The following is a 26,346-nucleotide window of genomic DNA, read 5'->3' as shown; positions in this document are numbered from 1 at the left end:
CCAGGTGAGAGGCGTCTTCCCAAGACCAGACACTGCCGGTGCCCTATCACCTCCCACTTTTTTTCTGGAACTGCTAGGGGCCCAGCGCTGCTTCTGCAGCCTTCCAGGGGATGCTGCTGGTGGCGCGTATGCCGCCTAGGTGGGTGGGGATGTGCTGAGGCCGAAGGAGTGACAGCGACTCGCAGGTTTCCCCTGCCTGACCAGTCCTCTGATTGATATTTTCTTTTGAAAAAAGGGACTTGCGGCCGGGCGCGGTGGCTCACGCCTGTAATCCAACACTTTGGGAGGCCGAGGCGGGTGGATCACTTGAGGTCGGGAGTTCGAGACCAGCCTGACCAACATGGAGAAACCCTGTCTCTATTGAAAATACAAAATTAGCCGGGCTTGGTGGCGAATGCCTGTAATCCCAGCTACTCAGGAGGCCTAGGCAGGAGAATCGCTTGAACCTGGGAGGCGGAGGTTGTGGTGAGTCGAGATCGCGCCATTGCACTCCAGCTTGGGCAACAAGAACAAAACTCCGTCTCAAAAAAAAAAAAAAAAAGGGACTTGCTGCTCTTGCAGAATGGGGACACCTGTAGCGTATTAAGGAAAATGAAGATAATCTGTTGATGACAGTACTCTGAGGAGTGTTAACTTGGGGCATGCATCCTCCCAGCACCTTGTTCCCTAAGGGGAGGGGAGATGCAAATAAAGGTCCTTTAAAAATAATAGCCTGGTAAGTTCCCAAGGCTCATGGGAATCATGCAAGCTATTCGGGTTGCTTAAAAACTTGACTGTGAAGATGTTGTGGAATTTTTTTTTTTCTCTTCACAATGTAGTCCTTGATTGGTTTTTGGGAGAATTTTTTTTTTCACAAATAGAAACGTGTTTTCAGTGGGAACCAAAGTCATTCCTGCCCAGGTACACTCTCCAGTGAACTCACCTTAAAAGAGACACTTAAAAAGAAATCTAAGGCCTCTGAGGGCACTACAACTGGTCTTTGACCAGCTCCAACTTCTCAGAATTTCCTGGCTCCATTTCACTCCTCACCAACTGACGTTCACACTCTCAGTCCGCCACCCCCACCCCAAGACCACCTGCTGCCAGATACTCCCAGACCTTTTCTCTTACTCATTCCCTTGCGGTTTGGGCAGAGGTGGGTGGGAATTACCAGGAGGTGGGGGGAGGAGGAGCATAAATGGGCACAGGTGATGCTTTATTCTTGTCAGGCAGCTGCCTTCACCTGCTAAAGGGAGAGTTGGGGGAGGGGTTAAGGCTCTGCCACAACTCCACGTTGTAGAAAATGGAAACTGAAAAGAGCTTTCCCCTCACCCCAGGTGGAATTACCCAAAAAGTAACTGAGCTATGAATCTCAGCTGCCCCTCTCTGGATACTTCCCTGTCTTTCTCCTCCTTTATTTAAGGGAGGAATGTCCATCGCCTGACACAGAGAACTAAGTCATAGCCTTTTTTCTGTCTACATTCCCTGAACGGACAGATTCAATAAGCACTCATTGTGCCAGGAAACCAAGGTCTACAGAGGCTAAATGGTTTTGCCAAGGTGAATTAAGGTGGCAGGATGGATCCAAACATGCCAGGCTCTCATGCTGCAAATCCTTTGCTTTCTCCATGCAAACGGCCAAGCAGCTCAGTATAGGATGCCTGCCTGGGCAACAAGAGCGAAACTCCATCTAAAAAAAAAAAAAAAAAAAAAAAAAAAACACCTGCTGCTCAATATCATTCATTTAGGCAAATAGGCAAATACAAAGGAAACTCACAAGGAGATACACCTCACACTTATTAGGATGGCTAGAAAAAAAACCAAATTGAAAATAACAAGTGTGTGAGGCCAGGCGCGGTGGCTCACGCCTGTAATCCCAGCACTTTGGGAGGCCGAGACGGGCGGATCACGAGGTCAGGAGATCAAGACCATCCTGGCTAACACAGTGAAACCCCGTCTCTACTAAAAATACAAAAAATTAACCGGGCGTGGTGGCGGGCGCCTGTAGTCCCAGCTACTCAGGAGGCTGAGGCAGGAGAATGGCGTGAACCCAGGAGGCGGAGCTTGCAGTGAGCCGAGATCACACCACTGCACTCCAGCCTGGGCGACACAGCAAGACTTGGTCTCAAAAAAAACAAACAAAATCAAAACAAACAAAAAAGTATGTGAAGATGTAGAGAAATTGAAACTGTCATACACTGCTAGTGGGAAAGTAAAATGATGTAGATAGATATTTAATATTATCGAAAGCAATTTGGCACTTCCACAGAAAGTTAACCATAGTGCCATTTGATCCAGCAATCCCACTCCTGGGTATCTATCCAGAGGAAAAGAAGTCATTATACAGAAAAGACACTTGCACACGCATGTTTGTAGCAGCACCATTCGCAATTGCAAAAATATGGAACCAGCCCAAATGCCCATCAATGAGTGACGAATATATGTGTATGTATGTATGTGTGTGTATATATATATATATATATATACACACACATATATATACATACCATGGACTACTAGTCATAAAAGGAATTAAATAATGGCATTCACAGCAACCTGGGTGGAATTGGAGACCATTATTCTAAGTGAAGTAACTCAGGAATGGAAAACCAAACATCGTTTGTTCTCACTAACAAGCGGGAGCTAAGCTGTGAGGACACAAAGGCATAAGAATGATACAATGGGTCAGGCGGGATGGCTCACACCTGTAATTGTAATCCCAGCACTTTCGGAGGCCGAGGCAGATGGATTACTTAAGGTCAGGAGTTCGAGACCAGCCTGGCCAACATAGTGAAACCCCCCCCCCGACTAAAAATATAAAAATTAGCTGGGTGTAAAGGCACGCACCAGTAATCCCAGCTACTCAGGAGGGTGAGGCAGGAGAATCGCTTGAGACCAGGATGCAGAGGTTGCAGTGAGCCAAGATCGCTCCACTGCACTCCAGCCTGGGTTACAGAGAGAGACTCCGTCTAAAAAATAGATACCCAATGGACTTTGGGGATGTGGGTTGGGGGAGGGTGGGAAGGAGGCAAGTGATAAAAGACTACACATTGGGTACGGTGTACACTGCTCCGGTAATGGGTGCACCAAAATCTCAGAAATCACCACTAAAGGACTTATCCATGTAATCAAACACCACTTGTTTCCCCAAAACCTATTGAAATAATAAAAAAAGTTAAACAGAATGGGAGGCTCCGGCGGCTCGTGCTCGCGCACGCAGGGTGGAAGGAGGGAGCGCACGACGTGCGCGCACCCTCTGCCCTGGTCCATCGCTGCCGCCTCCTTCCTCTGCAGCTCCTGGTGCTGCTTGTGTGCTCGTTTGGTGCGGACCTGGTACCTCTTTTGTGAAACGCAGCTGAGGAGATTCCGGCGCTTGCCATGGCCGACGAAAAACCCAAGGAAGGAGTCAAGACTGAGAACAACGATCATATTAATTTGAAGGTGGCGGGGCAGGATGGTTCTGTGGTGCAGTTTAAGATTAAGAGGCATACACCACTTAGTAAACTAATGAAAGCCTATTGTGAACGACAGGGATTGTCAGTGAGGCAGATCAGATTCCGATTCGACGGGCAACCAATCAATGAAACAGACACACCTGCACAGTTGGAAATGGAGGATGAAGATACAATTGATATGTTCCAACAGCAGACGGGAGGTGTCTACTGAAAAGGGAACCTGCTTCTTTACTCCAGAACTCTGTTCTTTAAAGACCAAGATTACATTCTCAATTAGAAAACTGCAATTTGCTTCCACCACATCCTGACTACTACCGTATAGTTTTCTCTATTCTTTCATTTCCCCCTTCCCTATTCCTTTATTGTACATAAAGTAACTGCTATATGTACACAAGCATATTGCATTTTTTTAAACTAAACAGCCAATGATATGTTTTGATTGACATCAAGTGGAGACGGGATGGGGAAAAATACTGATTCTGTGAAAATACCCCCTTTCTCCATTAGTGGCATGCTCATTCCGCTCTTATCTTTATATTCCAGTAAGTTATTTTGCTCTCACTGTTTTAACAAAAAAAACAACAACAACAACATAAAAATCCTTGCATACCTTTTTCAATTGGAGAATTTTAATGATTTTCATTTATCATTGTAAAACCAAGGACAATTTTATAACTTTTTCGTACATAGCTGCTACATGTAGGGCAATCTGTCTTTAAGTAGGGATAAATTACTCTAAAACAAAAAAGAATCCTAGATACTTTTCCCTTCAAGTCAAGCGTCTTGTTTAAATAAACTGCTTGTTTAAAATGAAAAAAAAAAGTTAAATATAGGTTTACCATGTGATCCAGCAATTCCACTCCTAAGTATATACCCGAGAGCTAAAAACAGATATTCAAACAAAAGTTATGCATGAATGTTTGTGGCAGCATTATTCATAAACCCAAAAGGAGAAACAACCCAAATGCCCATGAACTGGTGAATGTTTAAACAAATGTGCTATATGCATACCATGGATTATTTTAGCCATAACATGGAATGAAGCACAGATACATAATACAATGCGGATTTAACCCTAAAAATATTATAATACATTAAAGAACCAGACACAAAAGAATGCAGATTGCATGATCTCATTTATATGAAATGGCCAGAATAGGCAAATCTAAACAGACACAAAGTAGATTAGTGGATGCCAGGGGCTGGGGAAGGGGGAATAAGGAATGACTACTAATAGAGATGGAGCTTTTGGCTGGGTGCCATGGCTCATGCCTGTAATCCCAGCACTTTGGGAGGCCGAGGCAAGAGGATCACCTGAGGTCAGGACTTCGAGACCAGCCTGACCAACAGGAAGAAAACCCATCTCTACTAAAAATACAAAATTAGCTGGGCATGGTGGTGCACACCTGTAATCCTAGCTACTTTGGAGGCTGAGGCAGGAAAATTGCTTCAACCTGGGAGGCGGAGGTTGCGGTGATCCAAGATTGCACCATTGCACTCTAGCCTAGGAAACAAGAGTAAAACTCTGGAAAGAAGGGGAGGGGAGGGGAGCTTTCATTTTAGAAAAATGTTCTAAAATTGGTTGTGCTAATGGATGCACAATTTTCTGAATGTGCTGAAAAGCAGTGACTTGTACATTTTTATATGGTGAATTTATATGATACGTGAACTGCTTATCAACAATAAAAAATAAACCAGCAGATAGATTCAATAAAATTTAGGTACAAGATTGGTGGGAAATTTTAAAATATGGGTGAATCAAGGTGAGAATACTGCAACTCACTGATCTTTTACATCATATATATGCAAAACATATGTGAGTGTGGCCAGGTATGATGGCTCACACCTGTAATCCCAGCACTTTGGGAGGCTGAGACAGGCGGATCACCTGAGGTCAGGAGTTCAAGACTAACCTGGCCAACATGGCGAAACCCCGTCTCTACTAAAAATACAAAAATTAGCCGGGTGTGGTGGTGCATGCCTGTAGTTCCAGCTACTCTACTCAGAAGGCTGAGGCAGGAGAATTGCTTGAACTCAAGAGGCAGAAGGTGGCAGTGAGCAATTGCGCCACCATACTCCAGCTTGGACAACAGAGCGAAACTCCGTCTCAAAAAATAATAATAATATGTGAGTGCTGATATCATGCAATCAAAGTACAAAGTATCAACTATGAATGTTCCTGCCAAAAAAAATTGTACCCAAATCTAACCAAATCCATAGATCTAACGACAAGATATTCTGCTTAAAAAGGAATATGTTTTGCACTGGAATGGATACAGTGAAATGTAGAAGGTGAATAATTCTACAGGACAAATAATAAACTAGTCTCTCACCAAAGGAATAGCAAAGAAAAAAACAGGGAGAGTTGTTACAGATTACAGATTAGAAGATGAAGAGGAAATATTTGAATCAATGTTATCTGTAATACTTCTTCTTTCTTTCTTTTTTTTTTTTTTTGAGACAGAGTCTCACTCTGTCACCCAGGCTGGAGTGCAGTGGCACCGTGTCGGCTCACTGCAACCTCCATCTTCTAGGTTCAAGCAATTCTCCTGCCTCAGCCTCTGAGTAGCTAGGATTACAGGCGTCCGCCACCATGCCCAGCTAATTGTTTTATATTTTTGGTAGAGATGGGGTTTCACCATGTTGGCCAGGCTGGTCTCAAACTCCTGACCTCAGGTGATCCTCTCGCCTCGGCCTCCCAACGTGCTGGGATTACAGGCATGAGCCACAGTGACCGGCCCTGTAATAGTTATTTTAAGTTTCACGGTACATGTGCAGAAATTGCAGGTTTGTTACATAGGTAAACATGTGCCATGGTAGTTTGCTGCACCTATCAACCCATCACCTAGATATTAAGCCCCACATACATTAGCTATTTATCCTGATGCTTCTTTAGATCCTAATAAGAACAAGTAAAATTTAAGAGGCATATTTAGGTCAAACAGGGAAATTGGACATGGATGTTTTCATGTGCCATTAAAGAATAATTATAATTTGTTAGAATCAATGATGGCATCTTGATTACTTTTCCCTAATGTCCTTATTGTTTACATTGCATATTATTGTAGACTGCATGGATTATATAGCTTGTTATAATTCATATGTGAATTCATATGATAGTTGGAATATATTTTTACATATTTAAGCTCAAAAAATTAGCAAATAGAACGTAAATGGTGTTTTTTTTGTTTGTTTGTTTTTTAGGGTTTGTTTTTGTTTTTGCTTTTGTTTTCAGACAGGGTCTTGCTCTGATGCCCAGGCCGGAGTACAGTGGTACAATCTCTGCTCAAGAAAATGGTGATTATTAGGCTGGGTGCAGTATCTCACGCCTGTAATCCTAGCACTTTGGGAGGCCGAAGTGGGTGGATCATCTGAGGTCAGGAGTTCAAGACCATCCTGGCCAATATGGTGAAACCCCGTCTCTACTAAAAATACAAAAATTACCTGGGCGTGGGGGCGGGCACCTATAATCCCAGGTACTTGGGAGGCTGAGGCAGGAAAATTGTTTGAACCCAGGGGGCGGAGGTTGCAGTGAGCCAAGATCCCACCACTGCACTCCAGCCTGGGCGACAGAGCGAGACTCTCTCAAAAAAAAAAAAAAAAAAAGAAAAAAGAAAATGGTAATTATTATTGAAGCTGGTTGGTGGGTACATGAAATTTTTGATACATTCTTCTATCAGCTTTCAAATTGTCCATAATAAAGAGTAAACAAGAACAACCAAATTTGAGTTTGACTATATTATTGAGAACTATGAGTGAAAATATCACAAATAAAAGAATTGGGCTGGGTGTGGTGGCAGAGGCCTGTAATCCCAGCACTTTGGGAGGCCGAGGTGGGCCGATTGCTTGAGCTCAGAAGTTGGAGACCAGCCTGGACAACATGGCGAAACCTCATCTCTACAAAAAAAATACAAAAATTAGGTGGGTATGGTGTTCCCTGCTACTCAGCAGGCTGAGGTGGGAGGATCATTTGAGCCCGGGAGGTCAAGGCTGCAGTGAGCCAAGATTGCACCACTGCACTCCAGCCTGGGCAACGAAATGAGACCCTGTCTTAAAAAAATAAAAATACCTCCGGGCACGGTGGCTCACGTCTGTAATCCCAGCACTTTAGGAGACCAAGGTGGGTGGATCACGAGATCAGGAGTTCAAGACCAGCCTGTCCAACATGGTAAAACCCCGTCCCTACTAAAAATACAAAAATTAGCTGAGTGTGGTGGTGGGCACCTGTAATCCCAGCTACTCGGGAGGCTGAGTAATTGCTTGAACCTGGGAGGCGGAGGTTGCAGTGAGGTGAGACCATGCCACTGCACTCCAGCCTGGGTGACAGAGTGAGACTCTGTCTCAAAAAAATAATAATAATAATACAAATAAAGAGTTGATTATGGTCACATTCACAGAGCTATAATTTCTTGGGTTTCAAGAGAGGATTGAAGAAAGGTGATTTTTGTTTAAAGTACTGTAAAAATATTCAGCAGCTTTATTGAGGTACAAGGTATCAATTTTTAATGGGCCTTTGAATCAGAATGTAATAAGTGGAAGGAAGTTCTGAAAGAAGTGCACTATACTGTTGACAAGGTCACCTCTGGGAATGGCATAAAGATTAGGACTGGTGAACAAAGGTGACCTTCATTAATTTCTTCAGCAAACATTTGTTGAACACCTAGTGTATGTTCATCATGTTCTTAATGTAGAAAGTAAAGCCAGTAAATAGACCAAAAAAAATCCCGATTCACGTGGAGGTCACATTCTAGTAGAGGAGACTGATAAAATAGGATCAATAAGATATGTATGTATCATTATAGTCATATGTGCTACACAGCAAACTGAGCAGGGAAGGGGAACACTGTGGGGTGAGTGTGGGATTTGCACTTCTGGGTAGATTGTGCTGCTAAGGGCTTGCTGAGAAGGAGACACCAGAGGAAAGATCTGAGGGAGGAGATGTAGGAGCTCTGTGGCTATCTGGGGATGGGGGTTGCAATGAGGGAGAGTATCCTAAGCTTCCCATGGATTTTTCCCTGTCAATGTATTCATCACTGACAAATAGTAATGTTCCCCAATTTTGATGCAAGAGGTGCTGCGTTGTTGTTTGGTAGTGTGAATTGGTCAGGATTAAGGCCACAGTTACCTTCATGGTTCACACAATTAGGACATGGTTTCAGACCTTTGATGCTTTGAACAAATTGAGGCTATAGCCACGCATAATAACTGTGTATGCTTCTATAAAATGGATGTTTTGGGAATATGTATAAACAGATCCTTGCAATAACCTCTCACTTAAGTGGTTCAGTCCAGTTTTGTAAGGTGTTTATAGCTACTTGAGTAACAATGCTGTATGAATTCCAAACTGTTGCTTCACACCCAATGTCAGGATACTCAACCATGATTGGAATCAATAAGCTACAGGTGAGAACAGATTTCCGTGTGTTTGGATGTGGACCTAAGAGATTATTTATTTCATTAACTTCAGAAAAGGAACAATGGCTTAAGTAAGCAGAAAAGCCTGTTCAGTATCTTTGACCACAAGTCTGAATCCCAGACATTACCATATGAGGTTACTAATTGGTCATAGTTGATTACATCACAATAGGTGTGGCTCTATAAAGGCCAGACCAGCTTCAGCCTTAGGCTAATTTCTCCCCAGGGTGTGTAGTGGCTTGAAGGTCTTTTTAAATTGTTGTTGTTATGTTTTTATTTTATTTTACTTTATTTTTAAATAGAGATGAGGTCTTGCTATGTTGTCCAGGCTGGTCTCAAACTCCTGGGCTCAAGCAACTCGCCTGTCTTGGCCTCCCAAAGTGCAGGGATTGCAGATGTGAGCCACAATGCTTGGCCCTTGCTATCTTTTAAATAGTTAAAAATACTGTTTTTGTTTTTTTGTTTTTCCTTGCTGAATACTTGGGAAAATTGGTTTGTGTCTGTGGCAAAGGAATTCAACAATACTTTCATTTTCAGGTCAGACTATTTTAAGAAAATAGAAGACTATCATTTACAGCTGGTATGGCCCTGTGGTGGTGTGGACCCAGACTTCAAACACAGATGAAGATCGAAAACTGATGTCCCGCATCTGATATGTATGTAACACAATTCTCAATTGTCCTTTGATTGTGTTTTACTCCCTTCTGTACAATAGACTCATTTTTAAAGGTACATCTCTCACTGAACTTCCTCTCTTAATATCTGGTTAGGCACTGTGTCCATGTATACTCTATGGTTAGAGTTGTTAATTATGATGATCATGAGAGTTCTCCCTGTGGGGTTGAAAATAACCTATTTGATAAGTTCTAACACTGCTGAACTCAGATTAAACTGAAAGCCCCAGAAAAGGTCATTATTTAACTAGATTTAAATGCCTTGATATTTGGAAGTATAACTTTCTGAAATGTTTTCATCCAGTTTGTACTGGTACCATGGAGGTTTGGTAGAAACCGTATGTTCATTAGGCTTTGGCTTGCATCATAGCCATGTTCTCAATGGTCAACATTGAGCAATGAAAGGCAGGGTTATTTTAGTAACCTGGGACCTTGCAAGGCTATCAAAATAGCCTGATATTTCTATAAACTGTAGAGCTGGGAAACAATTTGAGGTGATCCTGTCTGTCCCCTTGGATTACTGAAAAAAGGACCCTCCTGGCATTCTACACTGGGATCTCTGAAGGCTGTGTGAACCTTCCCATGTGAGGTGCACTCTGCTGTGTGGCCTTCTGGTTAAGCAGTTTTATTTACACCTTACTGAAATTGCTGTTGGAAATGATCCAGCATAAACTTATTTGTGGTGCATTTCAAGAAAGAAAACTACATCTGTAGCATGCCAATTATATATTATTCTTTTCTCCATAGCACAGAGTAGGCTCACAGTAACAATCAAAGGTAAATAGTTTATTATTTATGATGTATTCTTCTTTGTGGTTTTAATAATACATGCTTACTGTGGGCAATTTAGAAAGTTATATGCATTTCATGAGAAAGTCATTAGAGTACTTTCAAACCTTTCTATTGGCTTCCAATCTTGAATGGATCAGCACACACACTCTCTTGGTAACTTGGGCAAATCCTGAAGCCAAGGTTCAGCAGACATTGGCTTGTTGTGCTGTGTACCAGGTCCTTATGATTATGTTTTATTTATCAAAAGTATTGGGGGCAGGGAGAGATAAGGGGACCAGGTGAGAGAGGGTGATCGGCATCATAAACCTATTATGACTTCATCAACTTGTCACCCTGGTTTTGAACCAATCATTTTACTTCTCTAGGTTTCAATTTCCTCAACTAAAATGATGGTCCAATAAATGAGTGGTTCTTAATATTTTCTTTTTCTCTCTTTTTTTTTTTTTTTTTTGAGACATAGTCTCACTTTGTTGTCCAGGCTGAAGTGCAGTGGCACAATCTCGGCTCACTGCAACCTCCACCTCCTGGGTTCAAGCGATTCTCTTCCTCAGCCTCCTGAGTAGCTGGGATTACAGGTGCCTGCCACCACACCCGGCTAATTTTTGTATTTTTAGTAGAGACAGGGTTTTACCATGTTGGCCAGGCTGGTCTTGAACTCCTGACCTCAGGCGATTCATCCGTCTTGGCCTTCCAAAGTGCTAGGATTACAGGCGTGAGTCACCGCTCCTGGCCAATATTTTATTTTCAAGGACCTTTTTGAGAAGCTGGTGAATGGTATGGGAATTTTTATAAAAAGCAGATGTGCACGTACACACAAATTCAGGAACCTCAAGGACACCTATGGACCTCTCCAAAGAGCTCAGTGTTTTCCAATTTCATACATATATGTGATTCTTGTGTCTTCCAACATTCGGGTCATATCAGGCCCCTGCCTAAAACTCTCCAGGGCTTTCCCTTAAAATTAGAATTAAAATAAGAACCAGCCACAACTCGTTGTCAACAAGATGTGGTTACTCTGCCCTCATCATTTACTGCTCTTCTACTTAGTTGTTTGCCCCAGCCACGCAGATTTTCTTTTTTTTTGTAAGGTGTAGTAGTGCAGGTATAATTGACAGACAAGAATCTGCCCTTATTTAAAGTGTACTATTTGATAAATATTGCCATAGGTGACATCTGTGAAAGAATCAGTGCAATGAACATAGCAGACATATCCATCACATTCCAATGTTCTGGATCCCTATGTATGCACAGTGATGAAACCTACATTATTGCTCCAAAGAGATTATTTATGTCATACTATGTCATGTTTATGTTTAACCAGGACTAAATTATTATTAAGGCAATTATAGATATATTGAAAGAAAAAGCATCCATCTGGACGATTTGAATGTTCCTGAGTTCCTTTCATTATATGCGTATACTTTCTACCTCGATCCAATGTTATGTAAGCAAAATCTTTCACTAGGAATCCTGAGTTAATGAGTGTTATTGTGTATCCTCTTCTCATTGCTTTTAGTTTCAGGGTCATTTGAGTCTTAACCATTTTAAACATGGAACCTTTAAACCATTTTAAACATGGAGTCACCCATAATAAATTATAAAAGAAATTTTAAAGAATTCTATAATCATAAAAGTTTAACATACGTTAAACCATTTTAAAATAGTGATAATGTGGTCAAATACATTCACGGATGCTTGGTCTTGACAATCTCTATTCAGTAAGTTATCTAAGAAAGAATATATGGTAGCTTATGTTTTATATGTGGTATAGGTCAATTTCTCTTTATTGGCAATTACATAAAAATAATAGCCTGCATAGTAGAGTTATCGGCTGGCAGCCACCTTTGCCTAAAGGAGGTGACATAATTTCTAATTGCTTTTGTTTAATCTTAATAATTCTTGCGTGGACTCAGCAAAAGTTGAAGAAAGTGAACAAAAACAGCAGAGGAAAGTTCATAAAAGGTAAAGCATCCTATATATTAGATATTATTGTTTTACTTAATAATCTACTCTTACCACATATTTTACTCTTTCTCTTTGGTAAGAGTTTTTAATATTGTTTCAGTTATACAGTACTTTATATTTCTGGACCCAAAACATAACTACAGGATATTTTTTGTAGCATTATAGTGAAGCACTGTAAACAAGTGAAATATCTATCAGTTGAGAAGTAGTTCAAGAAATATGTTGGACCGGGCATGGTGGATCACGCCTGTAATCCCCGCACTTTGGGAGGCTGAGGGGGGTGGATCGCTTGAGCCCAGGAATTACAGACCAGCCTGAACAACATGGCGAAACCCTGTCTCTAAATAAAATAATATAAATGTGTGTGTGTGTATATATATTTTTTATGATATAATCATACATACTGTAAAATACAATGAAGTTATTTATAAGTAACTCTATAAAAATAAATTTATAAATAATAGAATGACGTGTATAATTTGATACTTTTTTTTTTTTTTTGAGACGGAGTTTTGATCTTGTTGCCCAGGCTGCAGTGCAATGGCACAATCTCTGCTCACTGCAACCTCCGCCTCCTGGGTTCAAGCGATTCTCCTGCCTCAGCCTCCTGAGTAGCTGGGATTACAGTCATGCACCACCACACCTGGCTAATTTTGTATTTTTTTAGTAGAGATGGGATTTCTCCATGTTGGTCAGGCTGGTCTTGAACTCCCAACCTCAGGTGATCTGTCCGCCTTGGCCTCCCAAAGTGCTGGGATTACAGGCATGAGCCACCGTGCCCGGCTCTAATCTGATACATTTTTATGTATGTATACATCTGTGATACTGTCACCATGTCAAGATACTGAAAATATCCAACACCTCAGAAACTACTCCTTCCCCTTTGTAATCCTCCCCTCATACCATTCCCTGCCCTGCCATCCCCTGGCAGTCATTGATTTGCTGTATATCACTATAAAAAATTTAATAGGTTTTTGGAGTTTCAAATAAATGGAATGATATAGAGTGTGATCTTTTTTTTTGTCTGGCTTGTTTCACTTGGAATAGTTATTCTGTTATTCATCCATGAGTGCATCAATGATTCATTTCTTTTGTTGCTGAGTGGTGTTCCATTATATAGATATGCCACAGTTTGTCTGTTTTCCTGTTGATGGACATTTGAGGTATTTCCAGTTTTTGATCATTACAAATAAAGCTGTTAGGTACCTTTGTGTGTGGGAACACATGTTGTGTGAACATATGCTTTTATTTCTGTTGAGGTATAATTCACCTATTGTCAAATTCACTTTGAAGGTGTACAGAGTTGTATGAATTTTGACAAATACATATAGTCATTTATCTACCATCACAATCAAGATATGGAATCTTTCTATTGTAGCAGGACGAGTTGCAGAAAAACTCCTCAGACACCGGATTAAAGAAGGAAGAGGTTTTTTATTTGTCCGGGAGCGTCGGCAGACTCGCGTCTTAAGAGCCGAGCTCCCCGAAAAAGAAATTCCTAGCCCTTTTAAGGCCTTACAACTCTAAGGAGTCTACGTGAAAGAGTCATAATAGATCAAGTAAGCGTGAGGAATGTGACTGGGGGCTACATATATCAGCTAACAGAACAAAAAGTTTTACAGTGCTTTCTCATACAATGTCTGGAATTTACAGATAACACCAGTAGTTTTGGTCAGGGGTTAATATTATTATTATTATTATTATTATTTTAACCACCAGGGCCAGGTGGTGGCGCCAAGGTCATCTAGCTATTTATCTTACTTCTGTTTCTTTCCAACTTTTTGCTTTCTCCCTTTTCTCCTGTCTTATAAACTAGGGAAAAGGGGAGGTTGGGGAGAAACTGGGAAAGACAACACGAGAAGTGGTGGTCTTATACCATACTATGACTCCAGAAAGTTGCATTGGGTTTCTTTGTATTTCAATGCCTTCAACCTACTTCCAGCCCCTGGCAACCATTGATCTAATTTCTATGCATATAGTGTTGGTTTTTTATAGTATCATATACTTGGGATCGTAGAATAATGATCCATTTGTTTCTGACTTCTTTCACTCAGCACCATGCTTCTGAGACTCATCCATATTGTTGTATGTATCAGTGGTTCATTTTTGTTGTTGATGAGTATTATATTGTATGGATATGTGACAGTTTGCTAATTCATTCATCAGTTCCTGGACATTTGGGTTGTTTCCAGGACTTTGTGTATGTATGGCATAAAACATGTAAAAACCATGTTTATTTTTAAGATCTGAATTTCAGCACAAAACAGTTAAAATGTCCATGATAAATGAAGAAAAATGTTTGGTCCACCCATGTTTTTCTTTTTCTTTTTCTTTTTCTTTTTTTTGTGACAGGGTCTCATTCTATCTTCCAGGCTGGAGTTCAGTGGCATGATCTTGACTCACTGCAGCCTCAAGCCCCACCCAGGCTCAAGGGATCCTCCTACCTTAGCCTCCCTAATAGCTGGGACCACAGGTGCACACCACCCCACCTGGCTAATTTTTTTTCTTTTCTTTTCTCTTCTTCTTCTTTTTTTTATTTGTAGAGACAGGTTTTCACCACGTTACCAAGGCTGATTTTTTTTTTCTAGGAATGAAAACATGATGGTTTGCCTTTAGTTGGGGATCTATTTCCTCATTACTGCCACTTCTACCACCGGCACCAGCCCCACCCCCACATGAGTACTTAATTATCATGAAAATAGTCAATAAGTGAGGGTGTGAAAACTCAAGGAGCAAAAAATGCTCTATATATTTCATATGTAATATTGCTTAGAGATGTCCTGAAAATACCTTATTAAGTGTATATTTATGGTGGTGATCATTGCAGACAAATTAAGAATTCAGAGCCCAATCCTAACTTCAAGCCAAGAAGTAAAAAAAGGAAGAAAAAATCAAGACGCTCAGAACAGAACTCCAGCAATATTGAACCCAGGTAATGAAACTAGATATGTGTTGTGTCATGTCACATTGAGATCTATGGTAGGAAAGTTTCTTGTTAGACGGAAGTAAAATATGACTAGTAGCAGACTTTTTGGCAAATTCTCATTTTATTTTAAATAACTCTATAGGGAAAAAAACAGCTCTATGGATTTTATTTTCTAAGACAATCAACCATTTTCATGTGTGGAAAAGACCCAGGCATTACTTGACTGTCCTGAATGTTTTGTGACAACATATTAAACAAGCAAAATTGTTTGTTTGTTTATTTGTTTGTTTGTTTGTTTGTTCTTAGACAGAGCTTCACTATGTTGCCCAGGCTAGAGGGTAGTGGCGTGATCAAGGCTCACTGCAGACTCAACCTCCTAGGCTCAAGTATATTCTCCTCAGCTTCCAGTATATTCTCCTGCAAGAACATACCACCCCACACCTGGCTAATTTTAAAATGTTTTGTAGAGACAGGGTCCCACTATGTTGTTCAGGCTGGTCTCAAACTCCTGGCCTTAAGTGATCCTCCTGCCTCAGCCTCCCAAAGTGCTGGGATTATAGGCATGAGCCACCACATCTAGCCACAAAACTTGTTTAGAGAAAAAATTGTTATGATGATGAGAATAATTGGGTCCACAATATTACCTTTTAGAAAGAAAATTGGCCAGGCGCGGTGGCTCACGCCTGTAATCCTAGCACTTTGGAAGGTCGAGGTGGGCAGATCACCTGAAGTCGGGAGTTCGAGACCAGCCTGACCAACATGGAGAAACCCCGTCTCTACTCAAAATACAAAAAATTAGCCGGGCATGGTGGCACATGCCTGTAATCCCAGCTACTTGGGAGGCTGAGGCAAGAGAATTGCTTGAACCCGGGAGGCCGATGTTGCGGTGAGCTGAGATCGCGCCATTGCACTCCAGCCTGGGCAACAAGAGGGAAACTCCATCTCAAAAAAAAAAGAAAAGAAAAGAAAAAGAAAAAAGGAAAGAAAATTGGAGCTAGGCGCGGTGGCTCATGCCTGTAATCCCAGCACTTTGGGAGGCCGAGATGGGGCGGATTACCTGAGGTCGGGAGTTTGAGAGCAGCCTGGCCAACACGGTGAAACCCCGTCTCTACAAAAATACAAAAAAAATTAGCCAGGCATGATGGCGGGTGCCTGTAATCCCAGCTACTCGGGAGGCTCAGGTGGGAGAATCGCTTGAACCTGGGAGGCGGAAGTTGCAGTGAGCTGAGATCAAACCATTGCACTCCAGCCTGGGCAACAGAGCGAAACTCCATCTTAGGAAAAAAAAGAAAGAAGGAAGGAAGGAAGAGAGAGGGAGAGAGAGGAAGGAAGGAAGGAAGGAAGGGAAAGAAAGAAAAGAAAGAAAGAAAGAAAGAAAGAAAGAAAGAAAGAAAGAAAGAAAGAAAGAAAGAAAGAAAGAAAGAAAGAAAGAAAGGAAGGAAGAAAGAAAGAAAGAAAGAAAGAAAAATTGGGCCATATGTGAGACCTCATCCCAAAAAGAAAAGAAAATCCTTACATTTTAATAATCCCAAAGCCCTCTGTACACCTGTGTAAATCTCAAATATATATTTTATTTATTTATTTTTTTGAGACGGAGTCTCCCTCTGTCGCCCAGGCTGGAGTGCAGGGGCGCGATCTCAGCTCACTGCAACCTCCGCCTCCCGGGTTCACGCCATTCTCCTGCCTCAGCCTCTCCGAGTAGCTGGGACTACAGGCGCCCGCCACCACAGCCGGCTAATTTTTTTGTATTTTTAGTAGAGACGCGGTTTCACCGTGGTCTCGATCTCCTGACCTCGTGATCTGCCCGCCTCAGCCTCCCAACGTGCTGGGATTACAAGCATGAGCCACCGGGCCCGGCCTCAAATACTATATTTTAAAAACCTTTGAAGTTTATACATCCAGTTACTTTCTGTTTGAGGAAAAGTACCATGCATGCTAAAAATCTTCACTAGATAGTCTTCACTTTTGGAGATGCTTAAACATTCTCCTCAAGACACTCTCCTTTGCAGGGAATATGCAGAAAGTGAAGATTTCATTTTAACATAGTGGATGCTCACTAGGTGTTTGTTGATTGAATTGGTTTGTTTCTACCATTTTATTGAAAAGTAGGTTAAGCAAAAGTCAGCAGTGAACTCCAAATGACACAATCTAGTGGCCTTTTCCTAGCCTCACTCTAGTTCACTTCACAGTATCTTGATCATTTCTTTTCAATAAAGTTTTTTTTCCTATCCTCCTACTTCCATTTTTACTTTTTTTTTTTTTTTTGAGACAGAGTCTCACTCTGTCACCCAGGCTGGAGAACAGTGGTAAGATCTCAGCTCACTGCAACCTCTGCCACACAGGTTCAAGCAATCCTCCGGCCTCAGCCTCCCGAGTAGCTGGGATTACAGATGCCCCCCACCATGCCCGGCTAATTTTTGTATTTTTAGTAGAAATGGGATTTCATCATGTTAGTCAGGCTAGTCTCGAACTCCTGACCTCAAGTGATCTGCCCACCTCAGCCTCCCAAAGTGCTGGGATTACAGACGTGAGCCACGGCACCTGGCCCCTTTTTTATTTCTGAGAATTCAGTTACTATCCCTCATTTTACCCCTCAATAGGGCATTCCTGAAAGTTCTGTCCTCAGCTTATGACAAATTACATGCATTTATGAGGGGGTAGTCTTTTATAGTAGAAAGGGAACTGAATTAGGTGTGTGAAGAATTGCATTCAAATCTTGATCATGTTTCACACTGTGTGACCTTTGTCCATTTACTCAAACTTTTGGAGTTCGTTTCCTCATCTACAAGCAGTGAAATGAAACTACTTGCCCAACCTACATTACAGGGTTATAACGAGGATCAAAACAGATGATAGATCTAAAAACTCTGACAAGTATACATGCAAATGGATGTTAGTTTCTATTCGTTGTTACTATTATTAGAGAGCTAGGTCACTGACACTATGAGACAGAATCTTTGTATAAACTTATTTGGCTCCCAAGGAAATCAAACTAATGACCTTGTATTAATTATCCATATTTGAACCAACTATTCTAACAGGTCCAAGCCATGTAGAGTATTTTTTTTGCATATGTTTATCATGAAATCTAATTTGTCATTATTTTGTAGTAATATTTCACAAGGCCTTTGATGAGGATACCAACTTTCCTAGCATTCGAGTGTTAGCAGAAGTAGTCATTGTGTTGAGTTTAAAATGCTTATTATATGTCTACACAAGTCTTTTCCATATACTGATACTGTTAGGTCCTTGAGAGTTAATAAAGTAATAAGTTTAGTGTATAATCTCTTTAAAAGCCCACAAATATCTACTGTTATATATTCTGGCCTGCATATTGTATTGCAAGCATTTAAACATTTGACTATTTGTATTACAGGAGCATGGACCCTCGGGCTGCTCATAGATTTCAGGATCTTTTCCACTACTTCCACAGGCAGATAGAGGGCCATCCCCACCACCATCTCTACCACCACCGTCTCTTCCCAGAGGAGTTTTTACTCCTCCTCCAACTCCTTTACCTGAACTAAGTGGTAAACCGTCATCATCACCATCACCTTTAGAGACCTCCTCTACCACTACCTTTGTTGAGAGACCTACTCTCCAGGATCCCCACCTGCTCTGTCTTATGGAGTGAAACAGAAATAAATGTGTAAGACTCAACTCCATGTGTTGATTATTTAACTACACGAGAATTCTCTTTGAAGAGAATCAACTCATCAAGGCAAAACTTTGAATAGTTTTTGGTGACTTTGGTCCACTGGTGATCATTAATGAGTGAAAAGTGATTAGCTGGCTGAGAACGGTGGCTCACACCTGTAATCTCAGCACTTTGGGAGGCCACGGTGGGTGGTTCACTTGAGGCCAGGATTTTGAGACCAGCCTGGGCAACATGGTAAAACACCATCTCTACTGAAAATACACAAATTAGCCAGGCATGGTGGAAGGTGCCTGTAATCCCACCTACTCGGGAGGCTGAGGCAGGAGAATCACTTGAACCCAGGAGGCAGAGGTTGCAGTGAGCCAAGATCATGCCAATCATGCCACTGCACTCCAGCCTAGGCAACAGAGCAAGATTCTATCTCAAAAAAAAAAAAAAAAAAAAAAAAGTAAAAGAAAACTGATTAGCCATGTATAAGTATTGTATAATGTTAGAGAACATGACTGCTCATTTTTTATTTCCTTTGTGAGCTCACCATGTTATCAATACAATATCTCAATAATTGGAAAGTCTATAGAGAATATTAAATTCATGTAGAAGGCAAAGATAAATCAATAAAGTGGTGTAATGATAATTGCGTTAGTTTTTCAGGGCTGTCATACAAAATTCCTACAAACTAGGTGGCTCCAAACAACAAAAATTTATCTCTCACAGTTGTGGAGTCTAGAAGTTCAAAGTCAAAGTGTTGGCAGGGCGACACTTTCTTTGGAGGTTCTAGCAGAGTAACTGTTCCTTGTCTCTTCCAGCTTCTGGTAGTTGTTGGCATTAATTGGTTTGTGGCCACCTCTCTCTCTACTCCATGTTCTCATAGCCTTCCCCTCTGTATGTCTGTAAACTCCTCCTACCTCTCATAAGTGTCAACAAGTCCACTGGAAAAGATTTTCTTTTAAGAAAACCAAAAGAGAGTTTATTCCAGTAAACAGTTTGCAAACCAGGGAGACACAGTATTCTGTATAAAACAAAGGTGCATTCAGAGAGAAGGGAGGGGTTATCGTTGTTGTTGTTATTGTTGTTGTTTTTGCCTTCCTTTAACTGTGAGTGCCCTGAGTAGAAGAGTGATTATCTTTTATAGACAAAGTTCAAACTTCCCACCCAAGTTTCCCATTCTGGTCCACTTATGCAAATGAAGAAAGCAAACTTGCTCAGTTCTAATTCCTTGACTTGCTGAGTTCTGATTGGTCCACACAGGTCACAGTCTATTGGCTGATTCTGGCAACATAAACAGGAACAGACAGTTATGAAAGTCCCAAAGTTAAGCGAGCATGGAGTTTTCCAGGACTGCAAATTATATGCGTGACCTTTAGTAAGCAAATGGCCTGTTGGCTCTGTTTTTAATTTAGGCCCAGTTAGCCACTCAGCGTCCATCTTAGAGGATTGGCTCTTTTAGGGTTCACATGTGAATGCATTTAGGGTCCACCCAAATAATCCAGGGTAAGCTCCTTCTCTTAATATCCTTAACATAATCATATATTTTGCCATATAAAGTAATACTCACAGGTTCTAGGAATTAGAACATGGGCATTTCCTATAGGAGACCACCATCCATTCCACTACAATAACATAGGAAATACATCCTCAAAAGTAATTTTGATTATTTTACCATCTTTAAGTAGTGTTACACGCAGGGATGATCCAGTGGCAGCAGGCTAGACAGGAGAATCACACAGCCCAGTGGTGGTGGACTGGGCAGGAGAACCAGAAAGGCTGCAAACAGCACGTAGTTCATATAGCATTTTCACCTAGCACTGTCCCCTTACCAACCTCCAAAACAAAAGGCCCCCATACAGCCTGCATTCCACAGGACAGGGTAGTGGGAGGCTCAGATATTCCTTATAGATAAGTAATGAATCTCTGTGTTGGCCCCTACCGGATTTCTAAGCTCAGAACTCTAAACATGCATTCAGGTGCATCTGCCATACAGGGTCATTCTCACAGTATGCTTAAGTTATTGCTGTCAGGCATGTTTACCATACATAAAAGAGGCAGCAGTGGAACACATGAACAGGGAAAGGAAAGGAAGTATAGGGCAAATAAATTACAGGTGATCACAACATCTAATATGATGTCATGGCTATAGAGAGGTAGGCTCAGTTAAGTCAGAAATGAAAACTATCATGATGGTGTCTTTGGTAGATAGAATCATTGGTCCCACTTCTTCACCACCTCATTGTATCCACACCCTTTGTCATGTGTCTTTGCATGTCTCTCAGTAGAATTGGAGTGTATTTCCCTATCTATTTATTTGTTTTTGAGACAAGGTCTCTGTCACCCAGGCTGGAGGGCAGTGGCGCAATCACAGCTCACTGCAGCCTCGATCTTCCAGGCTTAAGTGATCCTCCCACCTCAGTCTCCCAAAGTAATGGCATTAGAGATGTGAGCCACTCCACTTGGCCCCTGTCTCTTTAATATTAGGCTCAGACATATCATTGTCACTGGCCAAAGGGATATAAGCAAAAATGACAGCATGTCATTTCTGAACTTAGGACATAGGAGGCATTGTAGTTTTACTACTTGCTCTCTTTTTCCCTCTGTCATCACCATTCCTTGGCTAGCCTACTGATTCTAAAAAGATGAGAGATGTGTAGAGCACACCCAGACCCAGTCTTGCAGCCATCTAGCTGAACCTAGCTCAAATCAGCCAACCAACTACCAAGCAATCTGCAGATGTGTGAGCAAAAAAGATGTTTACTGTCACACACCACTGAGATTTAATGATTTTCTCTAGGCCACAATAACAACCTAATAAAATATCACAGGGGTGCTCAGAAATACAGATCAGGGATTAAGAGGCACTGCACAGAATGGATAGGAGCTCATACTTTGGGAGTCAAAGTCCAGCTCTGCCACTTAACTACCTGTGGGAATATCAGGAAATCACTAAGCTCCCTGTACCTAAATTTCCTTATTTGTGAAATAGGGATCACAGTTTATGCACCTTCTCATACTTCATAGAGTTATTGTGGTAACTAAATTGATATATATAAAGTGCCAAGGATATTAGCTTGCACACAGGAAACACTAGATAAGTGTTTGTTTATGATTATGATTATGATCATCATCATCCACTGGGACCTATAACTAGTCTTTCAACCAATCATAAATGCCATACAGAATTGCCAAAAAGTAGTACAAATATTCAGTAGCAATATGCATTCTCCCCAAAACCATATGAAAGTCGCCCTTTGTATACAACCTCAAAATAATAAGAATTATAAATCTGGTTTTGTTTGTTTGTTTGTTTGTTTTTTGGAGAGAGAGTTTTGCTCTTGTTGCCCAGGTTGGAGTGCAGTGACGTGATCTCGGCTCACTGCAACCTCTGCCTCCCGAGTTCAAGCGATTCTCCTGCTTCAGCCTCCTGAGTAGCTGGGATTACAGGCAGCTGGCTAATTTTTTGTATTTTTAGTAGAGATGGGATTTCACTATGTTGGCCAGCCTAGCCAGGCTGGTCTCGAACTCCTCAACTAAGGTGACCCACCCACCTCAGCCTCCCAAATGCTGGAATTACAGGCATGAGCCACTGTGCCCAGCCTTATAAATCTGTTTTTAACCTTTGCCAATGTGGAACACAAACAACCATATTTCAGCAGTATTTTTAAAAGACACAGCCCCGTGGCCAGGCACACTGGCTCACACCTGTAATCCCAGCACTTTGAGAGGCCAAGGTGGGTGGATCACTTGAGGCCAGGAATTAGAGACCAGCCTGGCTAACATGGCAAAACCCCGCCATCTCTACTAAAAATAAAAAAATTAGCCAGGCATGGTGGCACACACCAGCAGTCCCAACTACTTGGAAGGCTGAGGCACGAGAATCGCTTGAACCTGGGAGTCAGAGATTGCAGTGAGCCAAGATCATGCCATTGCACTCCAGTCTGGACAACAGACCCAGTCTCAAAAAGAAAACATATCCATAAGCATTAGCCAGATAAAGTGTCTGTTTAAATATTTATAGCTTATTTTCTTTTCTATGTGTTTCCTGATCATATCAATGACCCATTTGGATCAATGGCCTATTAAACCAACCGTCAATGGTGGTTTGTCTTTAAATATTTTGTTTTTTAGGAGCCACTATTATATTATGTAAATCCAGACTTTGTCTGGTTTTATAATGCAAAATTTTTTCAGAGTTTAGTATTTCGTTTATGGTGTTTTTCATCACACAGAGTTTTTTTTTTTTTCCATTTAATCAGTTCTGCCAAACTTTTGTTATATAAATATGGATTTTCTATCAGGTTTAGAAAATAATTTCTTACATTTTATTGTGAAATTTTTATTTTATTTTAATTAATTAATTTATTTTTTTTTGAGACAGAGTTTCGCTCTTGTTGCTCAGGCTAGAGTGCAATGGCGTGATCTCGGCTCATGGCAACCTCCGCCTCCCAGATTCAAGCAATTCTCCTGCCTCAGCCTCCCGAGTAGCTGGGATGACAGGCATGCACCACCACGCCCAGCTAATTTTGTATTTTTAGTAGAGACAGGGTTTCTCCATGTTGAGGCTGGTTTCGAACTCCTGACCTCAGGTGATCCGCCCGCCTCAACCTCCCAAAGTGCTGGGATTACAGGCGTGAGCCACCGTGCCTGGCTGAGAATTTTTAAACATTGTTTTTTATATTTCTGATTTAAAAGTATTACATGCTCATTATAGAAATGCAGAAAATGATGTTGAAGGAAAAAAAGGGTGAATCCTATGACTCATGATATTCACTTTAAAGATTTGCATTTGACTCTGACAGAAATTTCCTATGCATGAGATACATTCAGTTAAAAAAAATTTTTTTTTTTTTTGATACGTAGTCTCACTCTGTCATCCAGGCTGGAGTGCAGTGGCATGATCTCGGCTCACTGCAACCTCTGCCTCCCGGGTTCAAGCGATTCTTCTGCCTCAGCCTCCCGAGTAGCTGGGACTACAGGCGCACGCTACCACGCCCGGCTAATTTTTGTATTTTTAGTAGAGATGGGATTTCACCATGTTGGCCAGGCTGGTCTCAAACTCCTGACCTCGTGATCCGCCTGCCTCAGCCTCCCAAAGTGCTGGGATTACAGGCGTGAGCCACCGCGCCTGGCCCCAGTTAGGAATATTTTAATGGGAGTGTCTTATTCATGCAGTTATGTAAGCTATTTTGTTCATTTTTATAAATATCGTTAACATCTATCCATATCATAAATAAATATTTATATCCTACTTTTTTTTAAGTAGAGATGAGGTCTTGCTATGTTGCTCAGGCTGGTCCTGAACCCCTAAGCTTAAGCAATCCTACTACCTCAGCCTCCCAAAGTGCTGGGATTACAGGTGTGAGCCACCATGCCCAGCCTACATTCTACTTTTTTCCTTATTATTTTATCACATTATAATTCAACTACGGAATCATATATTGGTTGGTACTTAAGTTGGGCAGGATGAGCACCATATCTATTCTAAGAGACTATCTGCTTGATTCACAGAGGTTTCTGGGTAATGGCTTACAGTTCAGAAACTTACTTGGACCAGGCTGAGTTGGCCTAGGGAAGGCTGAAAGTGATAAATGAAGATTTTGTTCAACCTGAGTATAATGTGCTACACTGCAGTTTGTAGTCATAATGCATACAGTACACACATAGAGTGCAACCCTATGATTGAGGAGAGGCACTCCACTTTGATGCAGATGTTGCTGGTACATATCCAGCCTATCCTACTCTGTTTGTAATGTGACTAATTGCCTTCCAGAAGGTCTGGTATGGCTCTCACTCACCGAAGTATTACATCTGCAAAATTGTGTCTCCACCTTCCATCATCGCACCATCACTACCCTTGCTGCCTGATAAAGATCAGAAGTTCAGATGCTTATATCTCCACACTCAAGAGCACAGCTTATCTTTGAGTTGTGTATCCTGACTACAATGACTTTCTTCTATGTCGTTTGCAGAAGTAAACCTTAGTTGATTTACTTAGATGGTGTCTGTCTGAGCTTTCTGTCCATACAATCCTACTATGGTTATTTGTCAATCAGTAGATGTATAAGGGTTTAAAGAATATCTCCATAGATAATAAAACAATGTGTACATGTCTGAACATTTTGCGTGGATGAAGTGTCATGTATGGAATTACCTGGTGAAGCAGGATTATCAAATCAGTCAACTGCCTTCAAGAAAACTTGTACCAAGGGATTCACTTGCTGTGGATGAGACTAACTACTTTGCTGCTCCCTGGCCAGAACTGAGTAAAATTAAGATTTTACACTTGGCCAAGTTGACAGGCCAGAAGTAATAGTACTTCACTCTTGTCCTTTGCATCATCATGATGGCTATTGAGTAAAAAATAGCCAGTTGACAGAGGCGTTATAAATACAAACAGAATCAAACAGACCCAAGGAGGAACCCAGCTCCGCCTCTTGATTTGGGCATGATTTTAGGCCGGTTTCTTACTCATTCCATGCATAGGTTGTTTCCTTTGTAAAATGGGCATAACACTTAGGTCACAGAGGAGAGGTCAGAACTAGCAAATCTGACTCACAAATTAAGCACTCAAACATGCTTTATGTGCTTACTTCAGCAGCACATATACTAAAATTGGAAAGATACAGAGAAGATACACGGCAGCTGTGCAAGGATAACACGCAAATTTGTGAAGCGTTCTATATTTTTCATGTTCATGGATTGGAAGAATTAATATTGTTAAAATTTTCATACTACCCAAAGCAATCTACAGATTAAATGCAATCCCTATTAAAATACTAATGACATTCATCACAGAAATAGAAAAAACAATTCTAAAATTTATATGGAAATACAGAAGACCTAGAATAGCCAAAGTTACCCTAAGCAAGAAGAACAAAATTGGAGGGATCACATTAGCTGACTTCGAATTATACAACAGAGCTACAATAATCAAAACAGCATAGTACCAGCACAAAAACAGACACATAGACCAATGGAACAGAACAGAGAACCCGGAAACAAATTCACACACCTATAGTGAACTTATTTTTGACAAAGGTGCCAAGAACATACACTGGGGAAAACACAGTCTCTTCAATAAATGGTGCTGGGAAAACTGGATATCCATATGCAGAAGAATGAAATTAGACCCCTATCTCTCACCATATACAAAAATCAAATCAAAATGAATTAAAGACTTAAATCTAACACCTCCAACTATGAAACTACTACAAGAAAACATATGGAAAACTCTCCAGGACATTGGTCTGGGCAAAGATTTCTTGAGCAATACCCCACAAGCACAGTCAATCAAACTATGGACAAATGGAATCACATCAAGTTAAAAAGCTTCTGCACAGCAAAGGATACAATCAACAGTGAAGAGACAATCCATAGGATGGGAGAAATATTTGCAAACTACCCCTCTGACAAGCAATTAATCACCAGGATATGTAAGGAGCTCAGACAAGTCTATTGGAAAAAATCTCATAATATGATCAAGAAATGGGC

At 41.1% G+C, this 26,346-nt stretch overlaps 2 protein-coding genes and 1 non-coding gene across 6 annotated transcripts in view; all 3 read left to right on the top strand.

Annotated features, from left to right (window-relative positions):
* The window catches only part of LOC112438415 (uncharacterized), a 222,152-nt gene extending 203,267 nt beyond the window's left edge, over positions 1 to 18,885 (top strand). The window contains exons 2-6 of one of the 4 annotated variants that reach the window (XR_008622877.2): positions 9,387 to 9,505; positions 12,229 to 12,277; positions 13,659 to 13,839; positions 15,108 to 15,212; positions 18,583 to 18,885. Coding sequence is in view for 1 of the 4 variants with exons in the window: in XM_055106761.2 (XP_054962736.1) it covers positions 5 to 139 (135 nt within the window). In the remaining 3 variants the exon portion in view is untranslated. Of the gene's footprint in view, positions 1 to 4; positions 230 to 9,386; positions 9,506 to 12,228; positions 12,278 to 13,658; positions 13,840 to 15,107; positions 15,213 to 18,582 lie in introns of those variants that run through there. The other 3 variants (XR_008622876.2, XR_008622878.2, XM_055106761.2) reach the window with 3 other exon arrangements.
* On the top strand, positions 3,297 to 4,353 carry LOC100981897 (small ubiquitin-related modifier 2-like). The gene has a single exon (XM_034949536.4). It carries the CDS (start codon positions 3,358 to 3,360, stop codon positions 3,643 to 3,645), a length of 288 nt encoding a protein of 95 aa, XP_034805427.1. The 5' UTR covers positions 3,297 to 3,357; the 3' UTR covers positions 3,646 to 4,353.
* A 6,552-nt stretch (positions 18,886 to 25,437) lies between the features above and the next one.
* LOC112438529 (U6 spliceosomal RNA) lies at positions 25,438 to 25,542 on the top strand. The gene has a single exon (XR_003026945.1). It is a non-coding gene; the product is annotated as a U6 spliceosomal RNA (small nuclear RNA).
* The last annotated feature ends 804 nt before the right edge of the window (positions 25,543 to 26,346 follow it).

The sequence above is a fragment of the Pan paniscus genome, chromosome X, assembly GCF_029289425.2.
Source record: "Pan paniscus chromosome X, NHGRI_mPanPan1-v2.0_pri, whole genome shotgun sequence".
NCBI lineage: Eukaryota > Metazoa > Chordata > Mammalia > Primates > Hominidae > Pan > Pan paniscus.
The sequence above is the reverse complement of the archived record's forward strand: the minus strand, read 5'-3'. Positions and strand labels throughout refer to the sequence as shown.